Raw genomic sequence first — 27395 nt, 5'->3', positions numbered from 1 at the left:
TATTGTATACCTGGAAATGAGTCTGTCATTGTACCTAGCTCACATGCACTTTGTAGCACAACTATATTAATAGCAGGCATTCCACACCTCCTAGGCAGGTGGCGCTAGCAGATAAAATGAGCAGTAGCTCTGCTATAGTAACATATTGTCAACCATAGCTCTTCTGTTTTGAATTCTCAGATGGCCCCATGGTCGAGTCGATTTGCAGAGATTATTTCTCTTTCAGCAGCGATTACAGAAACGGTTCGCTGAAACTCTCCTAAATTCCATCATGCTCATCGTGATAAACCGAGTCAAGGTACAATAATATGCGTGCATATGCATATGTAGCGCCAGGTGTCGAAGATTCACGTGTGTTAATATAGTGCTTCTGTCTTGCTTCAGTGCTTTTAAAGTTTCTCCACCCTGCGTAGACACAGTGGTGCATGTTTTACTGTCTGCTGTGGGTAAATAGAGTTTTCCTGGAAGTCTGAAGTACGTTTAGTTGAAACTGCTGTTTTGTGGGGGGTATAGGTTTTCCAAAATAAAGTTCAGGCTTGCTATCATAATAGACAGGTAGGGGGGTAGGTTCCTAGTGTGAAGCGCTTTATCCAAGTTTATTATCATTCCCAGAACGGCACACTTACATCATAAAGCATAGATATTTTAAGAAGCATTAATACCCTTTTCCGGTCCAGAAATTCTCGTTTTTTAATCGGGTTATACGGTAGAGTAATGTACATACAGACTGCATGTGCATTTTGTCAAGTTCAGTTTTGTTTCATTTTCAGGGACAACTTCCTAACGCGGCATAACCCCCCCCAGAAAAATGGGCTCCGTGCTTTTTTTTCAGACCAGAAGGAATTGAAGGGCGTTAGGAAATGTAAGGGGATTGTAAGAACACCTCTATGTAGCGCGACACCGCCCGTCAGACATGGCCGCTTCTGACAGCGACGTGACCTATGTGTCGGACATGGAGAATCCCGCAGAGCACTCCCAGGATGGCACTGTGCCTGAGACGGAAGAGATCGTTATGGACACTCAGCCAGAGCTTGGAGCCGCCTCGGGCATGATGCCAAGTCACACCAGAGACAATGAAGTGGCAGACTCCACAGCATGTGTCACGAGTGCCCCTCAGAAATCATCTGCAGTGTCATCAGATAGGTGAGAGCAAGCTGGCATGATAATAATAATAATAATAATAATTGCTTACACTTATATAGCGCTTTTCTGGACACTCCACTCAAAGCTCTTTAAAGGTAATGGGGATACCATCCACCTGGATGATGCGCCAGAGTGCGCCAGAACGCTCCCCACACATCAGCTACATCACATGATGTTGGCAGTCTTGTATTTAAACCCCAGTTTCCTTCTATAACAATAACAGCCATGTTTATTGGAGCACAAATAAAGATACAGAGGCAGTGGGTGGGTAAAAAACACAACCAAGTCACTGGTGCAAGGATAGTCAAATACTGTGTACTGGACCTTCTGATCTGTTCCAATACAGGATAAGTGTCCAGTTACTTCTAATTAAGTAGCTTGTTGTGTCAAAGACCTATGCTGGGATTGTTTGTTGTTGTAATACTTTTCTCTTTGTACAACCAAATGTCTGAACAACAAGAAAAGATTGAGCCAAATATTTTTTAAAAATACCTCCACTCCACTGCCTTTATGCGTTTCTGTGTGTGTTGACGTTGACGTTGCCCGTCTGTTGCGCGGGAGGGTGTTAACGTCTTCATCCTGTCTTCCAGCGAGTCCGATGACAGCCTGTTTCAAACGCAGTGCAGTCCGGGGGTCTTGAGAAGGGGGAGACGGGCGCGCCCACAGAAGGACCACAACCTCGGCAATGGGCGAGGGGGGACGGGGGCCCTGAGGGGGGGTGAGAGCGATGAGGGGGAGAGCCGAAGCCCAGACAGGACGCTGCACGAACAGAGGGCCTTACACAAGAGGCCTGCCAAGACCAACCCTAGGCCAAAGCAGAGCAGGGAGAAGGTCAGGAAGGTGATGAACTGGAAAGGGCTGGAATTCCCTTTCCTCGGAGAGTTTTACAGAATGAAGCACCTGCCAAAAAGCAAGATTTTAACCTACGAGGTAAAAAAAAAAGGGTAATTTTCTCTGGATCTGTTGATTGTCTTTAATAGCCGTAAAAAAATTAACAGTCAGTGCTGATAGAACAGGACAAAGATCTTTTTCTTTGAATTGCCAGAATTGTCTCATTGCCCTTATTCATTTGTCACTTTTAGACTGTCAGATGTAACAGAATTCTTCTCAACAGGTTTTTTATGTTGTCTGAACATTGATCAGATACAGAACAGTCCCCTCCCCCCCAGTTTTCTTTATTACACTGTTCTGATGGATAAGTGGATTCATTATTATGATAAAAATTAGATGCAGATCAAAGAGAGACTTAAACAGTTTTCCTACCAGTCATGGTTACATTCTGAGTGATCACCGCCCTTAATATAGAGTATATAATGTATTTTGGTGAATTCATTGTTTATATTTTTGAAGTGATGTTTAGTTTTTTTATCCAAATGTCATTCAAATTGTAATGGGAATGTAAAGGCCAACAATCTATAAAAGAGAGGAGACCAATCTGTCCTAGTTAATCAATTAAGTAGTTAATCTGACAAATCTCAACAAACTCAACAAAACAATTTCTTGAAAGAATCCAGCGTATTGGCTTCAACACCATGGCTGGGCAGCTTGTTCCACGGTCCCACTACCCTTAGTGTAAAGGCCTGACTCCTGTTCTTTGTTTAAAGAGCACTTCTTTGTAGGTTTCGCTTGCACCCTCTGGTTTGTGTTTCACTGTTTATTCGGAAGAAATTATTTGGGAACGGATTTTGGTTTAGGTCACCTCTTAATCTTCTGTGTTCAAGACTAAAAAGGTTCATTTCCTTCAGCCTGTTGGTTTAAGGACATACGAGAGGAGGCCATCTATCTCCTTTGGAAACAGTTAATTAGTTGAAGGATGTTATCCACCCTTTTCCTGAAAGAAGCCAGGGAATCTCTGCATCAGCTTGCCTGTACGATATCCTGACCAATAAGCACAATGACATAAGACCACCTCCCAGGCATTACAAAAAGGGTGTCAAATATCATGATATTTTGACATGTAGTATTATTTTTTCGCTATTATTGAACAGCAAGCGGCACTCGGAGGATTTCTGAAGTGCGTGATAAAAGTCAAGGGTCGGAGGCGTCTCAGCAGTCTGATCAATTCGCCGAGTACAGTCTGGGCCGCGGATGGTTTCAGCGGCCTGGAAGAGAAAAGAGCAATCTCTCCCACGCCGGAGCCAGAGTAAGTCCGTTTTGTGTGAACTGGGGAAAAATGCGGCAAGTGTGATCCCCATGTTTTCTAAGGTATACAGGCTCCGATTTTTATTTCCATTAAAAAAAAAATCTTATCGTATTGTGACGCTAAGCGCTGGAATTCTGTTGCCTTCTTTGGGACACTCAGAGGTAGACAGTTTAATATCTAGCTTTGGGGAAGTGCTTCCTAAGTGATCATGTAAATTTCCTCTTGCAAGGAAGTGTTTTTTGTTTTTGGAATGAAGTATGTGATCTTGGAGGATGGCTTAATTGTGGTTTGTGCTTTCTTTCCTGTGTGTGTTTGTGAATGTCCAGAGCAAGAGATCAGTCTGAGGATGACCACAGAGATGATGTCAAACTAGTGGTAACATTCTCTTTATTATTCTCTTAGATGACATTCATTTACACTGCCTTACAATACAGCAGTACCGTCCTGTATAGTAAATCATGACATGGCATGATCTGTAGGATTAATTGCTTTTTTCCTTATGTCATTTGTAGTTGGGTAACATCTAATGTTTCTTTTCATGGGTTTCCCACAGCTAGATACACGCGCTGTTTGGAGTACAAAAGATGTAAAGAGTTGTTTGGCTGATCTGCAGAATAATTGAGAATTATTATTATCTATTATGTATTTCTTTGTAACACTGCACATGTTGGCACGCTTTAACGTTTTGACTTTAGTAAACCAGGATAATACACAATAGTCTAAAAACCTTAACACTTAAACACTTATTCTTTAACTTTGAATATTTTATAGATTTAAAAAAGCTTTGGCCAAAATCATAAAATATCTGTAATGTTGTGTTATTACATCACATTTGTGTCTTGGTTATGTTTAATGCGGTATTCATGCTTTTTATACAGAACAACCCTGTGCATAAAAAGTGCAATAAGCAAACTTCAGATGCAATTGCTACTATGAATAGGAATTACAGTAAACCTTTTGTTAAACTGTTTAAATGCAATGGCACAGCAGACACACTTTCTTTTTCTATTCAACAAACATAAGGGCTGACGCATTTATTTCTTCATTAAAATTTGAAATCGGAAAGAGGTCCATACCCATCGGATTAATTAATTTTAATTGTTTCATTCCAGGACCCGGGCTGTTTTATTCAGAAAAGGAAAAAGAAGAAGTGCTCTGGGTCACAACATGGGGACAGGGAGCAGAAGGGAGGTGTGAAAGAGAGGCTGAACGGGGCTGTAGAGCTGGATTCTACAGGCTCAAAAGAGTCGAGGAGTAAGAAGGAGAAGAAGGAAAGTAAAAGGTGCTTGAGTCAGCCCGCAGACGCCTTTGGACTGCCACCTGACCCGAGAGAGAAGGCACAGAGTAAGGGCAGGGTTTTGGCACCCGAGGCCCAGTTGCTAGATCCCGGAGAGCAAGAGGAACTGATGGCGAAGTGGAAAAAAAGGAAAAGGGAAAAGCACAGCAGAGAGTCAAAGAGAAAAAATAAGAACAAAAACAGAAAAGAGGCTGTAGAAAGAGCTGAAAATGAATTGATCATTGAGCCATTAATCGGTGAGGCGCAGACAGCCGTGCGTGTGAACTCAGGCCAGCAGGAAGCCGCTCCTCAGGACTGTGACATAGCCGGAGATGAAGCTCAGCACGTCTCTCAGAGCAGCAGTTCAGACATCAGGGACATGTTTGCAGCTTGTCGCAACGCCTTTGGGCCACGGGAGGGCAAGAGGTCATCGTCAGATGCCTGTGGGTTTGGAGAACTGGGGCTTGAAGGCGCCAGTGATGTGTTGCAGGACACTACGCCTGAAGCAGTGTGTGATGAGAAAGGAAGGAAGAAGAAGAAGAAGAAAAAAAGAAGACGCCACAAAGGTGAGGAAGTGAGTGAGAGTGGCCTCTTCCCTGAGCCATCGGCTCACACTGTGAGCAGTGAAAACCTGCGGGAAATCGGGCATGAACTTCACCCAAGTGCGGTGGGGAGCAGGACTACTGGAAGCGGACACTCTGCAGAGAATCCAGACGTTGCATTAGGAACAATCCGAGTGGAAGAGACGGAGCCCATGCAGGTTACTGTGACCAAGACTCAAAGCGATGAAGAAGAAAGAAAAAAGCAGAAAAAAGTGAGAGAGGGGGATGGAGACTTACAGGAACCCTTAAGCCAGAGAACTGAAAATTCAGGCAGCGTCCGTTCTGAGAGCAGCCTTGTGGTAGACTGCCCTGATACTTTAGAGCAGAGGAACGAAGGTGGTCCGTCTGATACTCCGCCACGTCGTCTAGAGATGACTAGAAGGATGAAAAGCAAGGACGATGATCCCGACGCTGCGAGAGAAGAGAAGGGGGAGAAGAAAAAAGAAAAAAGGGCAAAGAGAAAGGGAGAAGGGAGACGAAAAGCCGAGATGCTTTCTGAGAAGACGGACAGAACGCCCACTGGCCAGAGTGCCGACGACCCGGCTGGACTCTCAGCTTCTGAGAGCAGGGACGAGAACACCGTGGAGGTCACAGTGCTTGATTCCAGCGACACGGCAGAGCTGCGAAGGAAGAGAAAAAGGCAGAAGACGGCGCAGAGCGAGTCTTTATGTGAAGGAATAAGAGCAGACGGAAACGAGATCATGGCGACGCTTCGAGGAGAGAGTGTGATGGAAGGAACCGAGTCGACAGGCAATGGCAGTAAGGGGACATGCAAAATGAGGCTGTCCAAAAAGGTGAAACGAACATCTGTAGGGTTAGGTTCCAGATCCCATCTGAGTTCTTCAGAAGACCTCGTGAGCAGCTATGAGAACAGCAGAGAAGCTTCTCTTGTTACTCTTAATGAGTTATCTTCTTCCCAAGAGCAGGAGACTGAAGAGTCTAATCTATCTGGGCTTGGTTTGCAAGACCTGAACATGAACCTAGCAAATGACAGGAAGCAGCATAGAAAACATAAGAAAAGGAAAAAGGAACACAAAAACACCAGTCCACATGCGCTTAGCCTGTTTTCCTTAAGCCCTTCCGCAGCAGAAGTGACTCAGGGTGAGGTGTGTTTGGGAAAACGGTGTCCAGAAGTACTGTCCATGGCAGATGGCCGCACAACCAAGGCATCTGATGATGTGCTGGCTCCACCAGATGAGCCAGCACAGACTGTGACTTCAAAAGACGAAAGAGTTTCAAAGAGACGGGCTAAAAGAAAACTGTTCAGTGTAACATCATTTGACATGTTTGACGCTTCATCTCCTACCTGAGTTGAGGCTTTAAGCAGTATTCAGAAAGAAGACCAAGGCTGCTGCTATTCGCACAGTTCTATTTTGACAAAGTGAGAATTTTCTGAGTTCTTTGATGCAAATCAGAATTTGTGACCCCCCCCCCAAAAAAAACTAAGAATTTTATTTAACCTTTTTAAATTTAGGACGTGGCACTATGTGAATGTGAAACACATCGGTTTTGTAAAAAAAATTGTGTTAGAAAAATTGAGAAATATCGTTTTGTCCCTTTAGACCACACAATGCATTGCACTGGAGTCCCAGTTTTTTTTTGTTCATCGGAGGTCTTAATTTAACCTTTATTTGAAAATATCCAAGTTGCTTACATTTGCAATTATTTTCTGCTGGAAAATATAACATTTTAGGTTGCTTATGATGAGCAGAGGTTAAAATGAAAACTTTCCGAGGTCAATTAAAAGTTCACCACCGTAACAGAGTTCAGCTGGATCAGAAACTCACAGGTGTGTTGGTACTCAGGGCTGTGACCGTTTCTCCTGGGTGAACAATACAAAAGGCAAAGAGAATGTTGTTTTTATTGTATGTGCAGGATTTATTGTTAATAATGTAGAACCTAAAGCACGGGCTCGTATGTTAAAATTTTCAATCTTATGTCAATGTCATTTAGAATTGTTTTTACAATATCTTGAGCACTCCAATCAGTAGCCCAAGTCAAACGAAAGGACTTCTTCAGGATCAACAACGAAGCACCAACCCGAACACAAAGCAGAAACTATGGGGAAGGACTGAGGCATTATTTTATATAAAGGGCTGTGAGAGTCTGGACCACTGGACCATGCATGCCTTTCAAGCTGTGAAGAAAAACACATGCCTGTTCCTAAACACTGAAAAACAGAAAACATCATTTTAAATACACAGATCTGTTAAACAATGAAGTAAAGGGAAAAGTGTATTTTTTATTTAATGGAAGAACTCTGTGAAGATTTCGGTATTATCAGTCTTTAATTATTTAATTTGCAAAATATATAGTAAAGGCTTTGTATATACTGTATAAATATTTAACAGTACATATGTGTGTTACTGGCTTGCTGCAAACAAACATTTTTCTCATGTAATGTATTTATATATTATATTATATATAATATTAGTATACCATTATTGGACAGCATAGTATATTATACAGCATGGATGGCTGCAGTTCTCAACGTGAAGGAATATAAATGAAAATCAACCCATTGGCCAAATCCTATTTGGTGGTATTAGCCAAAGTGTGTTAATAACTTCGATTATGTTTTATTTCACTAATGACGTGGCAGCGGAGAGTTTTGTTTCTTTCGTGTATGAACAATGACCCAGACCGTTTGAAAATTTAGTTATTGCAACGTTTTATGAATCTCCAGTTTATTTTACGAAGAGTTCATACCGGATGCGCGTCGTCCACAAGGTGGCAATGCAGCGCCTTAAGCGGATTGATGCTGCCGACCTATGAGTATGACGTAATTAACATGCGACGGAGTTTTGGACGCGAACTACCGGAAGCGGAGGAGAGGCTACTACCAAGTTGTAGCCTGGAGCAAGAGCAGTTAGGGTGACTCTGGACACCGATCCATTATAATTAAACTCCTAAATTACGGTCTAACCTCACGTAATACTGGGACGTTATCTTCAGTCCCGACGCAATGTTTTTGTAATATACATGTCTTAAATAGCAGTAGTTGGAATAATGATGCAATATATTTTAACGCGTGGATGTCAGCAGTCTGTAACTCGTAGGAAATACAGTTCCCAGTTTTAGGAGTGATGTCCCAGATAAGTGGACATGATTGTATTAAAACGTAGAAGGAGCTCAGTAGGAAAACACAGTTGCCGTCGTACGTTGGAAATGCACACCGTGTTTTAAATGGAGAAACGACGCAGCTTGTGCGATTCGGAAAAACTGCCGATTTTCCAACATAAGGACAAGTTAGTCCGGGCAGTGAAAAGCAATACTTTCCTGGTCGTCACGGGAGAAACCGGCAGTGGGAAAACAACCCAGCTCCCGAAATACCTATATGAAGCAGGTAAAACGCTTCCCGATAAACCTCAGTTGCCTCAAGGAGAGTATTACAAGAACGCCTTCAAAACCAGAGATGTCACCTGTCAACGGCTTGCATCGATTTTAAAATGGCAACACAGCCGTGTCTGTTCTCTTTTGCATTGAGTTTAATCGTGAAAATGTCCGGAATTGACAAATACACGTTTTTACAGTTGCCCAAAAGTATTTGTTGCCCACTGGTACCAATTCAGCCGTCGTATTTTACACTAGTCACCCGTCGAATAACAAAATGGGTACAAACGCTAAATCACAATGATAACGATAGAACATAAATATCGTAATAAGCATGCATTTCTTTCCATCAAACGTGTTTTAAGTTGGACCGCATTTTTTGCTTCAGGTCTGTTTTGTCTTTTCTTTTCTTCTTCTTTTTTTTTAACCCTTTAGGGTTTGGGAAAACCGGTAAGATTTGTGTCACTCAGCCGCGGAGAGTGGCTGCGATCTCGGTTGCTCAGCGAGTGTCCGAGGAGCTGGGCTGCTCTCTGGGAAGTGAAGTCGGTTACCAGGTGCGCTTCGACGACTGCACTTCCAAGGTGAGGAGCCCTACGCATACGCGCGGCCTAGGTGGGGAACACACGTGTGCCGGGGACCTGTAACTCGGATGCAATGAAAGACGGAAATAATTTCGCACTTCTGGAAAAGATAGAATGTGATGCAGCCCTGCCCACCAAATGTCTCTGATCTGGGTAATAGTTCAGCTTCTGTATTAGTTATTGGCCGTTTTGTCATTTTTACAAGTGATCACATTAATGATTTACGTGAACGAATTGGTAGTTATGGTACCTTTACCTTAGCAGTCATATGCATGCATGTCCTTTTTATTTTTGAGTGAAATGTGTGGCTTTTTTCAATTAATTATTTATCGTTTCAGTATTGAAATTCCAATACTTTTCAGAAAAAAAATCACTTCTGATGGGAGTACAGTTGTACATTGCATTCCAAGATTAGGGGAAAGTGATATTTTAAATGCAGGTGTATCACGCAAAGTATCATTTTGTTTACCCTTGGTAAGAACAGAATTTCAGGCACACCACTGATTTATAAAGAAAATATGAAAATAGGTACATGAATTTTGTGATCTGCAGGAAGGAAGGGTATAAATATGTACATATTTTGTTTGAAACAACTGAATCCTTATAGATCTGTATTTTGTAATACAAAATGTAGCCTTTCAGCCTCATAGATGTGTACAGAGGATCTAATGAAGAGGAGTAGATTACAATGAGTCCTTTAGGTTTGGTTGGTAAATGTGGTGTACCCCTGCAAGGGTATAAGTAATACATAGATCTATTATATTATAATAATGTCTATTGTGTTTGTGTAGATCCTGAACATAACTGCATGCTTTTCTGGTGCTTTCCACTGGCCAGAGGGAGCAAAGAACATTAAACCAGTATGGCATAGTAAATGAGTAACCTCCCCATGCGTTTTCAGACCAAAGATTGCTCCGTGCCAGCTTGAAATGAGGAATGGAGAAAAATGAATGACACCAGCAAGTGCACGATTTAAGCAGGCTTTGTTCTGCAATTTTAGTTCTTTTGCAAGTGGTAATTGCAAAATGTGCCCAAACAGATGGGAAACCGAGCTTTTTCCTTCCTCTCGCGGAGTCAAGTGAACAGATCGATATAATCACACAGGGGTGATAGAGAGAGTGTGTTGTATAACTGTACAGTTAGATTATGGGTCAAGGACAGGATATCTTGCTTGATATAAATGTAACCATTTACTTCTGCAGTTAATTATTTTATGACAAGAATGTGCATATCGTGTGCATATTTCGTGTTTTTTATTCCGTCTTAATAGAACCTTTCTCACTGCTCCTTTAAGCCCTGCTTTAAAAAGTGCTTGTGTTGATGCATGGGCAATGACACCTTCTGTCAGTTCAGGTCTCAGCTCAGTGCTGGTCTTCTTTCTGTTGTGTAAGGGTATTGTCTTCAAGTATTGTTCTTTCTTGGTAGACAGCTGTTAGGGATTTTAAGACCTGGTTTTGTCACATGCCAGGGTTCGCTACGGTACTTTATGGTTGAACTTTACAATGAGTTTTCAGGAGCGTGGTGAGACATTCCGCTTAAGACTTTTCCTTCTTTATGAAGGAAAAATCTTCTGTTGAAAAGTTTTCTTTTGCAACAACTGAATCCTTATAGATCTGTATTTTTTCATACAAAAGGTAGTCTTTTCGCTTCATTGATGTGTACAGAGGATCTAATGATGAGGTGTAGATTATAGTGTGTCTTCCATTAGGTGTGATTGGTAAATGTGATGGATTAGCCACTACAACATTTTATATTAGATTCTCACTTACAGTTTAGCTTATATCATGGGCAGGTTTTTAAAGATTTTGATCAATGTGAAGTAAAGGTCAGTGTGGATTAAAGCAGTACATTTTTTGAAGCATATGCAGTGCAATAAGCAATGATGGGATGAAGTTATAGATTGTAGTCTTCCTCTGTCCTTTCCAAAGAAATGATGTCAACTTTTTTTTGGAACAAAAAAGAGCATTAACCTGTTGAATGTAAAGCTACTTAGTCTTAGTGCACTAAAACTGTGTGTAAGCTTGTAAGAATCTTGTATGTATTGACAGGACACTGCTATTAAGTACATGACAGATGGCTGTTTGCTAAGGGAGATTCTGTCGGACCCCAGTCTGCGCCATTACAATGTCATTATTCTGGATGAGGCTCACGAAAGAAGCCTGAACACGGTGAGTACAGCCTTGAGCTAGTCTGGGCCTGAAAGCTGTACTGAAACTGTAGGCCAGGGACACTAACCGTGGTTACACATATGTCTACACGTTTTGAGTTCAGCTGGGCTCAAGCCCTGCACCCCTCACATCTCACTCCAACAGCTGAACATGTGTGATGTCAAAGATGATATTTCACAAGGAGGTAGCAGAACTTGGGCATGTTTTTAAAAAGTTTCCAGAAGAGAGACGTCTACAAGGATTATTGGAAGGGTTGAGTGACCTTGTGCAAGCCCAGAGTAACAGAACTTTGAATGATCCTTTTGAATAAGCTGAATCCTAGAATGGAATCGAGCTTTTTTTGTGGGGGGGCACTTTGCTTCACGTCTCCCGTTTGATGTGTACGTACTGTATAATGGGGAAAAAACATTTCTGTTTTTGTGTTTCTCTTCTTACTTGAGGCCTGTCTTAAGAGTTTGAAAGAGAACGTCTTTGTGTTTTTAAATGTGCTAGTGTTGCATTGTAGACCATCTTAGAAATAAAAAGATACTTTTTCCCCCCTCAGACAGTAATAGTAATAAAGCGGTAATAAATAGTAATAATAGTAATAAAGGAGGGTCTAAGTAGCGTTGTGTCTTGCAGGACATCTTGCTGGGGCTGTTGAAGAAACGGTGTCAGACAGGTGAGGGGTCTGGAGGCCGGCCAGCCCCTCTGAAGGTAGTGGTGATGTCTGCCACTCTGGAAACAGACAAGCTCTCCGCTTTCTTGGGTCATTGTCCTGTTTTCACCATCCCGGGCCGCACGTTCCCAGTCACCGAGATATTCTGCAACCTCATAGGTCCCAAAGACACAGAAAGCTCTGCCTATCTAAAGGAGGTAACCTGCTGCTCTTCATAAGAACTCTTAACTTAATAAGAATTAAAACTGCTGATATTTCATATGAGTCCAAAGGACTGAAGAATGATGGGTTTGTTCTGCTCTTCGTGCTCAACAAGTGGTCGTGAAGTGTTTGGGACACAAATGTCGGTTAAGAAGATTTCTGCCTGCCCTATTGAATAAGACAGCTGTATGACGAAAGAACTCCCATAACATTTCCTGCCTTGGCCAAACATGATTTTTTTTTTTTATCAGAGCTTTATAAAGAACAGTAAATCTTTCAACTGGCTACTCTGTGCTGTCATAGTTGATGCACTGCCGTTATCTGGGGGTGTTAGCATTGCTGCCTTGTAGATCCTGAGTCTTGCATTTTTGCATTTATTGTGGTCACGTATTGTCAGGTGCTCAGGTTTCCTTCCACAATCCAATCCAACGAGCAAGCCATGCTGACTAGATTAATTGATGTGCTTAAATTATCTACCATATGAGTGCATGTGTGCCCTGTAATGGACTGGTGTCTCACCTGGGGCATACTCTACCTGGATCCCTTTGTTTTCCAGGTTAGGTCCTGGTGCACAGCCACTCCACGTGCTTGCTGAAAATTGATGGATGGCATACTCGTTGAGCATTTTATAACTAGACAAATAGGATAGGAAAAGGCATTACCATAGCTCCTTGAGAGGTTATTAATGCTTTGTTTCAGCTATCAGTTTGACTTTGACTTTGATTCTTTATAAAACACACTCAATCTTGAACAGTCCTTGACTCCCAGTGGTTACGGTTCCCCTGTCGTGGTTTGTGTTTTTGGTCAGGTTGTGAACGTGGCTCTGGATGTACACACCAGTGAGCGAGCAGGAGACATGCTTGTTTTTCTGACTGGTAAGCCCTACGTGTGTCTCGTCACTGATGTTTAAGAACACTGTCAGGAGCCTCTTCTTAATGCTTCCTGGAGGAAGTGGTGAAGTGTATTCTGTGAGGCCCAGGGGACGCATCAAGCCGTCCACCTGCTCTTAAGTCTTGATGTTTGGTGCTTGACAGCTTGCATCTGCTGCTTGGGTTCCTTCCAGGTGGCTCACAGTGGGACTGTTGACAAGGTCTCGGTAGTTGACACCGTTTCCCATTTCACACACCTCTCTTTTTTGAAGTATTTTAATTTAAAAAATTGATTTTTTTATATATATACATAGTACAAAACATTGCAAACAGAATCCTGACAGACTGGTTTGAAAGTATAGTTTGGATGAAATAAAGAGCTACTATGAACACTTCTTTTTAGCAAAAGACACCTTTTAGACACCTCCTTTTTAGCAAAAGCTACTTTGAGTTGCTATCTCCTTTACTCAAAGATTGTGACAGCTCAGTGGAACCATAGTGGATTATAAGAATTCCACATTTTAGATCACATAAGAGTTGTAGAGCTATAGAAGCTGAATGTTGTTGTGTTTCTGTGCTTCAGGGCAGATTGAGATTGAGAAAGCCTGCGATATTCTCTACCAGAAGGCCGAGTCCATAGACTATCGTTACGACGTGCGAGACAGATCTGTGGAAGGCCTGCTGATTCTGCCTCTATATGGATCTATGCCAACTGGTACTTCTCCGGAGAAAATCATTTTATAAATGAGCTGTCAGTGGGGTCTGCGTGATCTGGTTCCTTCCCTCCGGTAATGGCTGAGCTGCATTCTTGTTTTTCTCATCAGATCAGCAAAGGCAAATATTTCAGCCACCTCCAGCGGGCATAAGGAAGTGTGTGGTGGCAACAAATATTGCCGCTACATCTTTGACAATAAATGGAATAAGGTAAATAGGAAATGAACTACCGGTAACACACACACACACACCTGTGCTTGTCTTTAATTCTAGGAGAATAGATTTGGCGCTACAGTATGAGACTTGAGTAAGAATTCAAAAGCCTCAACTTCCCTAAAGTTTATGTCTAAAGCATTATTTCTGCTCCGCAGGTATGTTGTTGACAGTGGGTTTGTCAAACAGCTGAACCACAACTCCAGAGTCAGGCTGGATGTTCTGGAAGTGGTACCAATTTCAAAGTAAGTTCTGGAAGTGTAACAGACAAAGCAGACATGAAAAATCACACGTCTGTTTATAGAAAATCCCGGGGGAGTTAATCTCCTGGAACAGCCATTGGAGCACTAATCATGTAAGCTTCACCCCTGATCCTACCTTCCCAGAAATGAGCTAGAACAGTTTACCTTATGGATCTTAAGTGAATTCCAACGTAGAAGGTTTATGCTTTGGAATTTAAAGTAATAAAATTCATGTTGGTTCTATTATAAACAGCTTAAAAACATATGTGATTTTTTTTCTTCAACGAACTCATGGTTTAGGGGGAATATACTGTGGACATTACAATTTTTACTTGTCTCTTAGTATACATTTTAAAAAATCAACCAAACATAGCTAGCCTTTCTAGATGGTAGGCTTTTCCCATTGCCTCCATTTCAATAGACATTACAACAAAGCTTTTGTGAACGTATCTCTGCGTGTGTGTTGGTTTCTCTTGGCTGTGAAGGAGTGAAGCTCGGCAGAGGGCAGGCAGGGCAGGGAGGACGTGCGCTGGGAAGTGTTACAGGATCTACAGCAGGGACTTCTGGGAGAAGTGCATGTCAGAGTACACTGTTCCAGAGATCCAGAGGACCAGTCTGACTGCTGTCGTCCTCACTCTCAAGTGCCTGGGAATCGACGATGTTATCAGGTATCCCCAAGATTGTGTGTTTAAAACTGTTAGAATGTGTTGGATTTCCCTTTGCGTTCCCTTTTGTGCCTTTGAAAAGCTGTTGCTTTTGGTTTCAGGTTCCCTTATCTGGACCGTCCTGAAGAGAGGTTCCTTCTGGAGGCCCTGAAGCAGCTGTACCAGTGCGATGCCATTGACAGGTGACTGGGGTTCCCGGGCCTGCACTCGAGTAGCATGGTGCCCTAGACGTCCGTCTGCAGGGACAGACCTCTTCAATTTCATCACAGTGCTTACGGCTGTGATCACAGAGCCCTGAGAACCCAGCGGGGAGCAAACAGTACGACAGTACAGCTCCTGCAGCCGCGTAAAGCTCTTGTGGCAGTTGGAGTAGAAAGGGTGAGAGTGTAGAAGATCTCATCTTGAATCACAAAGGTCCAGACAAAATCTAGGCAGCTGAAGAGCTAGCTGAATTGTCTTCCCCCTTGCGGTTTCCACCCAAATATTAGTTTGAGACAATCTCACTTCCTGTTTAAGGAAAGTCTAAAGTATATGCTTATAAGGATACACCCTTTTTGTTTATATAATCCAAGGGTATCCCATTAACAGCAGGAGACAGAATCTGTATTTTAAATAATAATAAGTGGACACACACCTATTAGAATGGGTTATTTGCCAGATGTGTTTGAATACTTTTTCATTGTGTTGTTCATTTAAGGTGCAGAGTGAACAAAATTGTCATGAGAACCCACTTTCTGAGAACAGTTTTAGCCACTTTGTTTGCACATACAGTAGTATAGTAAATGACAGTGTTGTATTTTAGTTAAATAATACAGAATGCGTACAGCCACACCAATAGAAATTAATTCCATAAATATGTGCTGTTGCTGACCTAATTTACTAGAAATTGTGGCAGCTGCCATACATCTGATATCAAATAAATTTCACTTTCTACGTTACCTGACCATCAGACTATTAATGACACTTTATCAAATAAATCTGAATTATAACTTGCTGAAATGGCAGTGATTTCTAGTAGCTCTGACCAAAGAACATTTTTTCAGTACGATTGTGATTGAAGTGATCTCTGTCACTGTCAATCATTTTAAAGGAGCAATCGGGAAGGAGAAAGATTGGGAAGGACAGGGGCAGGTAAACACCCGTGACGTTGAGCCGTGGAGAGAGAAAATCCTCGGTGTCTTTTCTGTGCTGCTGCTGTAGGAGAGGCCGAGTGATGAGGCTGGGCCAGATGATGGCGGAGTTCCCCCTTCCCCCGGGTCTGACCCGGGCCCTGATCAAAGCAGCAGCGCTGGGCTGTGAGAATCTGCTGCTCCCTGTGGCCGCCATGCTCTCCGTTGAGAACGTCTTCATTCGACCAGGTCAGACCCAAATCGGACTACAACTCCCTTCAGCAATAATTCCCTCTCTCAAGCACATTGGATACAATGGAGAACCTTACACTGTTTATGACCCTTTTGGTTTTCTTTGAATGTTTCTTTATAATGAGCTTTTAATAACTGACCAGTTCAAGCTTTAAGGGCTCCCAATGTAATTTTATCTCAGGCTTATATAAATGTATCTCTTTGTAATTCACGAATGCCTTCTTGGTGGTCCTGACTACTCAGGATGTCCAGTTCAGAACATCCAGTGGTCATTTTCATGGGGTACATTAGGAGCTCTTAACACAGAACATGAATGACAAATCAGATATCGATCAGAGGCTCTACAGACTCTGTGACACCCATACCAGTAGACAGGTTTTATGATGTTACCTTTTATTGTTGTTCATACGTCTTCATTTAGAATGAGAACTGCTAAAAAAAAATCTTGGTAAAGATTTTGGTAAACCAGAGGAAAAAGGACTTAATTCTCGCATCTTAAAACCATAAACAATCGAAGTCCTTGCAGCAGAGTCGCTCAAAGTATATCTGACAAGGGTCATCTGTATTTGAAAGGCTAGATCCTCAGACTAACTTGGCCTTTTTCTTCTTTTTGAGTCAAGTGTGAGCAACTTGCCTTTCTACCTCATCTGCAGCAAAGTGAGCAGTTGTGCCCGACAGCACAAATAAAGACTTGAAGAAGTAGATCAGTATTTGTGCAAACCCATTACTGTGTCCATTCACTTGCAGGAAAATAAAACAGCTCTGTACTCTATCTTGTATCTGCTTATGTGGCAGAACTATCCGAACAAGTGTTCATTTGTTGACTGTTCAAACATTTTTTAGGTATTTATTCATTATTGCACAAAGATAGGTTTGTATTTTTGAAGCCGGCACCTGATGGTGAAATTCTTTTGGAGAAACGTTATTGATAAATACTGGTATTGTCAGACATAAGAGAAAGGAAATATCTTAGAATGCGTGCCAAGGAAGTGTTTATTAATTTTAGAAGGCTTGTAAATGTGTTGGAACTGTGTGAGTCTCTCTGTCTATAAAGTGTTGGAAGGCCACAGAATTATTTATTATTCGAAAACGGTAATTCTGCTGAGCCTCATGAGAGAGGCCTTGTAGGAAAGGCTTGATGTATTCCTATGTAAACTGAGGCCTGTTGTAGTTCACCTGTTGATCAACAGAGCATGGGAGGAACTGGATCGCCGACTCACAGAACACTAACATGGCTGTTTTGAGTCACATAGGTCAGGCGGAAAAACAGCAGGAATCAGAAGTGAAGCACAGGCAGCTAGCCACTCAAGCAGGCGCCGGGAGTGACTTTGCAGTTCTGCTCCACATCTTTGAACAATGCACAGCCAGGTATTTCAGAGAGAATTGTTAAGCTGCAAAAAATGCAAAGCGATTTCCCCCTTGATTTTTAAAATGGTTCATTGATATATCTTACAGTACTGAGACATGCCCAATGGTCTATTTCAATTCATTCATTACGCCAATTATATACAGTATAACCTCCTCACAGAATCCAATAGCTCTTGCTCTGTCCATGAAACCCTGACATTTTTCGGCTTAATCCCGTAACTTTTTCAGCTTCAAAAACCCCGACCTGTAAGTCAGTCAGCAAAGCCAACGCAGTGAGCATCAGTTCAGCTCACACTTCCTTAAGATAGCTAAAATTATTCCTTTCCTTAAAGGCGGCATGCGGTTCTCATTATTCCGTAACAAGAAACCAAGCACTGTTTAAAACATCGATCCGAGTTCTCATTAAAGATAATATCGTTCGTGCCGCAGTGAAAGTCGTTCTCTGCGGGCCCAGCCAAGAAGGAATGTGTTTCCCGCCTTAGTTGAGCAAGAGCGGTGAGCACAGGGAGGAAGCATCACCCGGGCGGCGGTCTGTAATGAGTGTCGTCTTCCCAGCAGGGCAGCGGCCTGTATTAAGTGCTGTCTTCCCAGCAGCGTTGTGAATGGTCTGGGGATGGGAGGGTGGCTGAGGGCTGTGCTCTGTGTTTGCAGCGCCTCTCCTGCCTCGTGGTGCCGAGAGCACTGGATCCACTGGAGAGCCCTGAAGTCCGCCCTCAGCGTGGAAGCGCAGCTGCGAGAAACCCTCCTTCGCCTCAAGCAGGTGACCCCCACTGCTGGCTCGAGCGCCGACAGCTCGGATTCCACTGTTCTGGCCGGAGCGAGGGGCGTGAACCACCCTTGACAGGATGGCTTCGTTACGGAGCGCTACCAAAAGCTATTTCTGTTTGCCAAATGACTGGGGCATTCTTCTGAATGGAGAATTATTATTTCAATATCTTTGTGAATCCTGTTTCTTAACCGGTCATGGATTGATGGATCTAAAGTAACTTGGCATCTATGCAGTAGCCACGATTTCTTTTTTGTTGCCGTAGACTTCATTTTAGATTTGTTTTTCCCCAGCTAAAGGATTTTCCGACTGAGAAGTTTGACGGCTCTAGGAGTGAGCTACTGCAAAGGTGTCTGTGTGCTGGATATTTCACCAATGTTGCTAGAAGGTAGGCCTTTGCTGTTTAGATTTCCAAGCTGGGCAGGCGCCTTTTCTTGGACAGATCTGTTGAACTTTATTTAAAAGAAGTGACTTTGCTCTAGGTGAATTGAGAAGCATTGAAACTCAAAAGTTATGATAAATGAAGCTTTTATTTTTTGGATTGTCTTTTATTTTTCTGTGATGACCTTTTATTTTTGCTGAGTAACTGGAGGAATCGATCAACAGAATTTCAATTTTCTTTTTTGCAGGTCAGTTGGGAGGACATTCTGCACAATGGATGGACATGGGTCTGTTGTTCACATTCACCCATCATCATCGGTAAAGAACATGTCAGCTCATTAAGATAATAGGGCTGTTAGCTTGGTGGACATGAAAGGTTTAATGTAAAAAGTGCTGTGTGCTACTAGATGTCTGGAATCGTGCTTTTGGACATGTTTTCAGGACTCCTCATTCATCATTTTTCTCTACAATAACATCACAGATATGCTAAAGCTATACTACACTATGGCTGCAGTTATTCAGTGTGTTCATTTTTATTTAATTCTTAAATGTATTGGTTTGTTAAGTGCTTTCTGGAAAAGAAGGCTTCCCACAGATTTACCTAAACTGTTTTCCAGCTATTTGATTGCACAGCCCAGCTGGACTGGATCATTTTCCATGACATGCTGGTCACGTCCAAGGTGTACGTGCGAACGGTCTGTCCCATCCGCTACGAGTGGGTCAGGGACCTGCTGCCCAAGCTCCACGAGGTGGACGCGTACGAGCTGAGCAGCGTGGCCAGGGAGGAGGTCACGGAGGAGGAGGTGGCCAAGTGGGAACGGAAAGAAATGGCTAAAAGACAGACAGGTGTGGTCAGACCCAGGAATTTGTCCTGGATTCCAATAGCAGGACAGGTTTTACATCTCTCAAGAGATTTGTGGTATTAAGTTGTAGAACAGTCTTTGCAGTGCTTCTTTTTCATTTCAGCAATTAGCCAAGCAAGAAGAACAATTTTCCTAAATACTGTAGTATTTATACAGTATCCTGTAGCACTGGTTTTTAACACAGAGTGCCCTTATTCCAGAAAGGACTATTTATTTCTATTTATTACATGTTTATTATCTTCTTGGCCTTACATTTCTGTGGCTTTGTGGCTGAGAGCAAAGGTAATAACACAGCCAGCTTTTATTCTTCTTAGAAATGCTGCACTCTTTGTCCACGTTTCACACCTTGCTGTCCTTCTGCAGCAGAGGCGGCGGAAGACATGATGAAGAAACTGAAGAGGAGGAACGACGAGAGCTCTGTGGCGGAGGCGCGGGCACGATACCTGCAGCGCAAGCAGGAGAGGCAGCAGGGAAAAGCGCAGTGAAGGAGGAAGTGCTGGGACCGGGGTCCCCAGCGCTGAAGAGGGCAGCAAGAGGCCCTGGAATGCTGTACTTCACATTCCTGTCCCAGCTGACACAACACAACAGGAAAAGGGGAGAGTTCAGAGCAGTGTGAGCACAGAGCACAGGACAGGAGGCCGTCATGGCGGAAATCGCCCCTCTCAATCAGCCTTGCAGGAAATGTTGCAAATACAATTGCACAACGCGAATAACTGGGGAAAAACAAAGAAAAGAGAAATCAGCGCAGCTCTGAAAGGAGTCAAGGACTGTTACTTGCTTTGTCAGCTTTCCCTCTTGACTTCATATAGATAAAATGTCCTAATGACAATCATTGGAGGTGTTTTCAAGACAAGTGCTTTTTAATCCCGTTGAAATACAGTGGTTTTCATTGCTGTGTCGACAATAAAAAGGTCTACTGAGTTATTGTCCGTCTTATTCGAACATTTCAGATGTTAACCTCTATTGTTTGGGTTATATCCTGTGAGTATATCATTCGGATTATTGTACTTCTCTCTGATTTGGATCAAATTTAACTAATTCAAGTTACTACTTGATTATTGCATATATGCCCCAAACTTGATTTATAAGTATTAGTGTAAGTATTATTTGTAATCCAGCAACATTTTGAAAACTTTTTACTCAAAAAGGGTATAAATACTTTTGCCAGGCACTGTATAACTGTACAAGTAATAGGTTTATTCCAGGCTGAAAAGAGAAGAAAGAAAACACAAAGTTTCGGCCGTGGAGCCTTCTTCTTTCTTTCTTCTCTTTTCAGCATGGAATAAATCTATTACTTGTTCCTTTGCAGCCTACGCACACTGACGCAGCTCCCCACCTGAACTACTGTATAACTGTATATTCTTTTTGCCATCCATGCATAAATTCACACGTGTGACCGCATTCATTTTGGAAATTAAAAGCTCACTTCTGGGAGGTTATACCCAGTTTTCTGTACCGTACATTTGATTTTCAGTTGTTCGACGGCATTCTTGAAAAAAGATCATCTCTGTAGACTAGGCTCTGCGAAAGAGCTGATAAGTATCTGATACGCAGTGTGAGTCACGTTTTGTTTCGATAACCGTATTAGGGTGTGATTCTAAAGCTTTTGAAATGGTGCTTTGCTGAAATAACAAGGCAATTCTATTCCCTTGGATTCATGCATCAAGAATAATTCCCATAGGCTGTTGCTCTTAGAAGGCCAGGGTCTCTTCCACTGAGCCAAACTGCCACACTGCTTACAAAACACCCTATTCACAATCCCACTTTTGTGTGAGCTATTCCGTTTTAGTTCATTTGGGCACATTTAATTATAAACCTGACCTCGTCTGCCCGATGTACTCTACTGTATTTTTAAACAATACTACAATGAAGGGCACAGTCCTTACTATTTATATATGCCTAATTTCACATATCCAGCATCATTCATATTAAAACTGCATGCACTAAACATGAAATTAAAAGCACAAAAACAAACGTAACAGGTCAAAATCACATTCTTTTATAAAGTCTATTACATGATGTACTAGGATAAAGACTGTAGATTGTGTGGATGATACCCATACACCTGTGCTTGCATAGGTAAAATTTATTTTTCATAAAGGTGATTTATGTGCTGTATATACACATTCGTGATTCATATGTAGCAGTTCCTCAAAAGAAACAACAGAATAAAATATAGAAAATGTGAACATAAATACAGACACGCTTCTTCAGTATGAAATGTAACACTGTCAAAAGGAAGACATTACAAAGTAATTATCGGCATGATCTCTCTGAGCGTTAACATTCTGAGGAGCACTGACCTATAGACCTGGTCAGCCTCTAGACAGATGCTGTGAGATATTCTACTCCACTTTCTGTGTAGGTGCAGCCAGGAGATTAGGTCTTTCAGATAACGGTTGTCTCCTGTTAATGACACTGCATTTGCAAGTTGAGCCCACAGATGCTCCAACAGGCTCACTGTGGCAGGAAGTCAACAATGTTTTCTGAGAGACATGCCACTGTAATCTTCGCACTCTGTAGTCTTGCATTGTCCTGCTGGCAAATCGATACTTACTGGATTGGCTCTTCAGGAATGGAAAAGCTCTTGGATTCCAACCCACGGCACGCCACCTCAAGCATGCCTCTGTTGGTGACGCACTGCATACCATGATGTCTCCTCGTGTGATGAGTTTTGTCAGATCCGTCAAGAGCAAAGCACAATTCACTGGTGAATAAAACACTCCACGGCTCTCTCCGCTGTCACCTCAAATGCTCCGGAGCCCACAGAAGACGAGATTTTGTCTGTCAGCTGTCGGCATCAGCCCTGAACGTCATGCTGATCATTCTCAAGCAGATCCATGTGGAGAGCTACTGCCATTCTGCTGATGTGATAGTTTGTGCTGGATGTTGTCTTACTGTATATTGAGAACTCTGAAAATGACTGCGCACATAAGTCAGATGGTTGTGATGTGGTCCCTCAGGGTGCAGTAACTTTCCTGGATATGAATCCATCAGACAGAGCTGGTTTCCTGCTTCTTCTGGACTGGTCTGCTCATTGTTGATCTCAGGTTTTTTTCACAGAAAATCCACCTTCAGTTGTGCCAAAAGCAACCAGGTGATCTTTATTACCCAGTCCCATCTTTCTCTATTCTTGTGCTAATTAAAGCATTTTTTCATGAACGGCTGTTTACACCACATAGATTCTACGTTGTCTCATTTTAACACTTTTAAATCGACTCAAAATGGCAAAACCTGAGCACCTGTCATTTTGATGAATAATGAGAGCAATATTTACTATACTCATCACAGAAGAATAACGCAGCTCAAACCCTCAACACACCTATTTAAAATACAAGTAACATTATGCATGCTTCCCACAGGCTACTGATGGTATATTTAAGACGGGTCTGCTTTCTTCGCTAACGGTATTGCATGTTCTATCAGAGAAATCCCCCCGTTATGTGCATTCTGACCTTGATAGCTATATCTGGGTTGGAGCCACAGGCAGCTTCTGTTTCCCAAAGGAATAATGAAAACGATCTTCGTGGCTATAAATACTGCTTCAGCTCTCGATCACTGCGCAAGATCATCACATCAGCGGGGGCCGAGTTTGCTGTGCTGAGCAGCTCCAGTGATGCTGACATGTCATGACAGCTTTTTGACAGCAGCGGGATGTCACCTCGCTTGTCCGGAGCTTCCTGCTGGGCTCTGGGCACAGTATGCTTAAACGTATCTGCATCGCCTGGGTCGAATTCACCAGTGAAATGAGTAAAAACTCGCAATACCGCGAATTAGCTTACTGACACAGCTACGCAATGTACGTGAAGACACCGTCAGTCAGAAATGTGAACAGCCACACTTAAATGAAAAGGGTTACAGCGCAGCAAGGTCAGCACAAGGAGAAGCACTGACTCGGAAATTTGAAGTGCATGATGTAATCTTTTTTTAAAAAAAGTGTATTCTTAAATCGTACTTTACAATCTAATGGGATGTTTACGCCCATATTATGATTAGGCAAAGACCCGGTGCCAGTTATTTTTAAAAAATATTAACGTTTGAAATAGGAATACAGGGGGCCCATTATTGTCCTCATTTAATGTTATTTTCGTGATATTTACGCCTAATACCAGGACCTTGTAGTCTTACTCTAAAGAAGAATCGTTGACAACTGGCTCTCGCCGTATTATAGTCTGGGAAAACAGCTTCATTATTATGCGTTTTGTCACACTTGGTTCAAAGTGAAGTTCCTTTTAAGCCGATTTCAGTTCAGTTTGGTCTGAAACTATGCAGCTCAAAACTGCTCATTTCTTTTTTTCGATTTTAATCGTCTGTGAACTACCACCAAAGGGCAGAGCAACCTTTTTTAACAGATTACACCCCTACAGACTCACTGAGGAACTGTAAAAAAAAAGTTTCTTCCGGACGTGACGTAAATTCACGAGGACGAATGATGTGGCAAAAATCAAAGGGCGAATCGTAAAGAAATAGTTCCAGCAGTCGCTTGCCTCCTTGGAAGAAAAAAAAAAAGCACACCGCGCAAAATAATCTCGACCCAGTATTTAGAATAATCTCTCCTCCTTGACTACAAAAGCTACTCTACTTTTAAGAGGGGACTGCGGTCGTTGAGACTGTTCTCGGTAGATCCTCGCCTTCTTGTGAGGCGTATCCTTCCGCTACTAGAAGGTCCAGGACCCCGTTTCCGGAGTGTTTCTCTCCTGAGCTGTTTCCGCCGCCATTGCGGGTTTCCGAGAGTTGAGAGCTGCGGCCGCTTGCTCTTCATTCAGGGGGACGAAAAAACAAATCCCAAGCGCCAAGTTTACACCCTACGGGCGGGCAGAATTGACACACGCGTTGACGCCCCCGAAAATTTCGACATTACAGCAACGAGAAGGCTCCCTGTCAAGCCCCGCTTTCGGACCCTCCTGTGGCTGCGTCCTCTTCGGACCTGAGTGAAGAAGCCGTAGCGAAGAGAGCACGGAGATTTCAGGAGGAGTGAGCGAGCAGAGAGAGGAACCGCCATGGCTCAGATCCTGCCTATCCGCTTCCAGGAGCACCTGCAGGTATGAAAGAAAGGGGGGAGTGGAGGAGCCGGAGTCGCTGTTGGCGCGGCCCTAGCTCGGGAGAAAGGCGCCCCAGCGCTTGGGGAGAAGTTGGCAGCTTTAAAATGCAGTGAAATGAAAAACGACCCCCCCCCTCCCCCGGTCTCTGTAGCTTTAGTTAATTCCTGGTGTTAAGTTGTGACATCCCGGCGGCTCCTGTTACGAGTCTCTCTAAAAGTCCTCCATTCCGTCCTAGCGAGGTCCCCTGTCCTCTCTCACGGGCTGCCGGCGGCGGCGAAATCGAGGACCGAGGTGTCAACGCGATCGCAGTAGTCCTGACACCATTTCCCTGGTTGGTCCGAGGGCCCTGCATCGAGGGTCAAATGCATTCATTTTAAAAATTAAATGTCGTCCCCCGCGGCTTTAAAGGGAATCGTGTGAACTGGCAACGATAGGCGAATGTTCTTTATTTATTTTTTTAAATGAACGACCGTTTCCTTTTTCTACTGCCGCGTATGGAGGGCTTGTACCGGGAAGTACTTGACGTGAGAGCTCGTTTCCTCCCACGTAACCCTGCTGTACACGGCCCTGCAGTGACTCCGAGCCGGAGAGTTTCAGTCGGAGCAGGTGCTGGGGGGGAGACACGCCTTGCAGCGCCTTTCCCAACTACAACTCTAGTGGCCAAACATGCCGGTGCCACACACGAACGAAACATGTCTGTTATTAAAGCTGGTATTCAGTGGGAGAGTGCTTAAGGTGTTCGCAGCACAGTTGAAAAGCTTGTTTATTGACAGATCCGAGCTGGTGTCTTTTTTGTGTGTGTGTGTGTGTAAATTGTACCTTGGGTATTTCTGAGTTGAAGTGGGAGAGTGACACACGTTCAGGAAGAGGCCTTTGAACGGGTCTGTAAGAGCAACGAGTTGTTTTGGGGGGCGAAAGCACTTAACCTTCAAGCGCTGATGCCTCTGATGTTTACGGGACCTTTAGTACTATATCGCAAGGTGATGAGTTCATGCACAAGAGTCAGACGGGAACTTTGCCCTATAGTGATCTTAATGTAACAGCTACATTGCAGGTTTTACTCGTATTTAAGCAGGGGTTGAGTAGGTATAATTGTATAGTAGTGATCTAGTCAAAAAATGGAATGGGACATCAATCTTAACGTGTTTGTTTTTAAGCAGAATAATAAACACTTATGCTTTTTACCTGTTTTGTGAAAACTTAAACGGATGCAAGCGGCGTGGCACTATCAAAGAGTGCATTTCATAATCGTCGATTGAGATGCATTTTTCTTCTTATTGGTAGCCATGAAAGTTCAGCTTTCAGTGAATGAATGGATGGATGAAACATTGGCCCACCACACCTAACAGTAAAAAACTGTTACCATGTCGTTTTGTAGCTGTGTGTGGATGAGGAAGTGAAAACCACTAGGATTTTTTTTGTTACATTGGCCAATGAATTAACTAAATAGCTCTGGTGAGCATGCATTTGTTCTGAAGAATCAAGTTGTTTACTGGGTGATTTTTTCTTTTGGTTCAGTAATTGGGGAAAAAAATGTAGGTCAGTAAATCGTTGTATTGCTTTATTTTCTGTTCTGACACTGGACGTGTTTATGTGTGGCCTTTGATTTTAACTGTTGGTGGCTTTGTGAAGCTCATTCGTGTTGCTACTTGAATTTCTATACCTAATAGTAGTGACTGCAGGAATTAGGAGAATTATTTTCTCCATCTCGTTTGCTGCTATTTGATTTAGCTGAACAAGAACATTAACTTCTAAAGTGCCATTTCTCTATAGCCTGACCTTGAACAAATCCATATCTTTAGCAAGGATTCTGTCTTAAGGAGCTCCCAGATTTTTCTTTCTCCTAATTCAAAATTTCCTTTGGTGTCATCAGGCAGTGCTAAAAGACGGTCCCACCAACAGAAGTTAACCATGCATGTTCAAAGTATGGTCACTGTTCAGAGAACCTATATAAATTATTCACAGTAACTGTCAGAATTATTTCTGTGGTAGCTTGTGTGGATTTATTTTCTGTGCATTTATTACATTTGTGTAGGAGGTCAGTCTCATTCACCCTGTTCTGTGAACTTTTATGCTACACTGTTGGCTTAGCTGAAACATCTATTAAAGTTCTGTTAAGGTTATATATTTTTCTCCTGTTTGATAAAATGCAAGATGTGAATCTGGATACAGAAGCACACTGCTGTCACAAGTCATCTCAATGAATTAGAAGATTTTCTTGATGCGTGGAGAATCAAACCCAGTTAAAGTAACATGACTGAAGCAGTGCCTGTTACATTTACAGTCTGTAGATTTTAGCCAGGATCGATATAACAAACATTTAAACAGATCACCTAACTACAAGTGAGATTGTAACAAGTCAGCTGTAATGAGGTTGCTTGATAGTTTTTAATTTCTATGGAGAAGGTTTTGTAGTTGGAAACATTGGAAATTACCAAAATTGAACACTTGTATTAGTCATTTCACTTGTATAATTTTTGCATATGTTTTTGAACATATGCATTTTAAAATCAGTTTAGGAGAGAATTATTCTGTTGCCTAAAATACTTGATCATCAACTTATTCTTAATTTTGGGTAACTCTTGTTTAGTCTGTTTTTTGGATGAGGCATCTGACCTGCTTATCTAGTTCCAGTTATCTAGGTTGTTTCTGTAGAACCTCTTGAGCATATGAGCGGTCATTTACTGACATTTTTTGAGAATGTGAATCATAATAAATATTGTTGGTTGCATTCAGTATACAGGTATATTGAGCATTAATATATAAGAAGCCCTTGTCAGTTTTTTTGCTGCTGAAATCAAAATCA

The 27395-nt window shown here is 42.5% G+C and overlaps 3 protein-coding genes and 1 long non-coding RNA gene across 5 annotated transcripts in view; 3 read left to right on the top strand and 1 right to left on the bottom strand.

The window, feature by feature from the left end:
* The first annotated feature begins 159 nt into the window (after positions 1–159).
* On the top strand, positions 160–7390 carry LOC138225127 (eukaryotic translation initiation factor 5B-like). Its single transcript, XM_069184137.1, has 6 exons — positions 160–298; positions 771–1143; positions 1734–2073; positions 3132–3286; positions 3613–3661; positions 4399–7390. The coding sequence occupies exons 2-6, from the start codon at positions 914–916 to the stop codon at positions 6472–6474; spliced, it is 2850 nt and encodes a 949-aa protein (XP_069040238.1). The 5' UTR covers positions 160–298; positions 771–913; the 3' UTR covers positions 6475–7390.
* A 422-nt stretch (positions 7391–7812) lies between these two features.
* Positions 7813–20467, top strand: dhx40 (DEAH (Asp-Glu-Ala-His) box polypeptide 40). The gene is made up of 17 exons (XM_069184138.1): positions 7813–8510; positions 8933–9078; positions 11127–11246; positions 11868–12101; positions 12914–12980; positions 13558–13689; positions 13799–13898; positions 14060–14146; positions 14629–14811; positions 14910–14990; positions 16009–16166; positions 17423–17537; positions 18189–18297; positions 18597–18691; positions 18933–19002; positions 19302–19530; positions 19911–20467. Exons 1-17 carry the CDS (start codon positions 8351–8353, stop codon positions 20030–20032), a joined length of 2208 nt encoding a protein of 735 aa, XP_069040239.1. The 5' UTR covers positions 7813–8350; the 3' UTR covers positions 20033–20467.
* On the bottom strand, positions 18815–22996 carry LOC138225128 (uncharacterized). The gene is made up of 2 exons (XR_011183700.1): positions 21851–22996; positions 18815–20260 (listed from the first exon to the last, which is right to left on the bottom strand). It is a non-coding gene; the product is annotated as an uncharacterized lncRNA (long non-coding RNA).
* Positions 22997–24015: 1019 nt separating this feature from the next.
* Positions 24016–27395, top strand: part of LOC102697263 (clathrin heavy chain 1) — a 34494-nt gene continuing 31114 nt past the window's right edge. Inside the window, exon 1 of one of the 2 annotated variants that reach the window (XM_015367445.2) lies at positions 24016–24589. In XM_015367445.2, the coding sequence (XP_015222931.2) occupies positions 24548–24589 (42 nt within the window). In that variant the 5' untranslated portion in view covers positions 24016–24547. The remainder of the gene's footprint in view (positions 24590–27395) is intronic. The other variant, XM_006640858.3, reaches the window with a different exon arrangement.

This window comes from Lepisosteus oculatus, chromosome 26 (assembly GCF_040954835.1).
Source record: "Lepisosteus oculatus isolate fLepOcu1 chromosome 26, fLepOcu1.hap2, whole genome shotgun sequence".
NCBI lineage: Eukaryota > Metazoa > Chordata > Actinopteri > Semionotiformes > Lepisosteidae > Lepisosteus > Lepisosteus oculatus.
Note: the sequence above shows the minus strand (reverse complement) of the source record. Positions and strands in the feature narration are given on the sequence as shown.

Excerpts from the sequence above, each read along its gene's own strand:
- dhx40 (XM_069184138.1), top strand. The coding sequence starts at position 8,351 with ATGGAGAAACGACGCAGCTTGTGCGATTCGGAAAAACTGCCGATTTTC. Across the intron at positions 14,812-14,909 it reads GGAATCGACGATGTTATCAG|GTTCCCTTATCTGGACCGTC; the intron begins GTATCCCCAAGA and ends TTTTGGTTTCAG. Across the intron at positions 16,167-17,422 it reads GAACGTCTTCATTCGACCAG|GTCAGGCGGAAAAACAGCAG; the intron begins GTCAGACCCAAA and ends TGAGTCACATAG.
- LOC138225127 (XM_069184137.1), top strand. The coding sequence starts at position 914 with ATGGCCGCTTCTGACAGCGACGTGACCTATGTGTCGGACATGGAGAAT. Across the intron at positions 1,144-1,733 it reads TCTGCAGTGTCATCAGATAG|CGAGTCCGATGACAGCCTGT; the intron begins GTGAGAGCAAGC and ends CCTGTCTTCCAG. Across the intron at positions 3,662-4,398 it reads GAGATGATGTCAAACTAGTG|GACCCGGGCTGTTTTATTCA; the intron begins GTAACATTCTCT and ends GTTTCATTCCAG.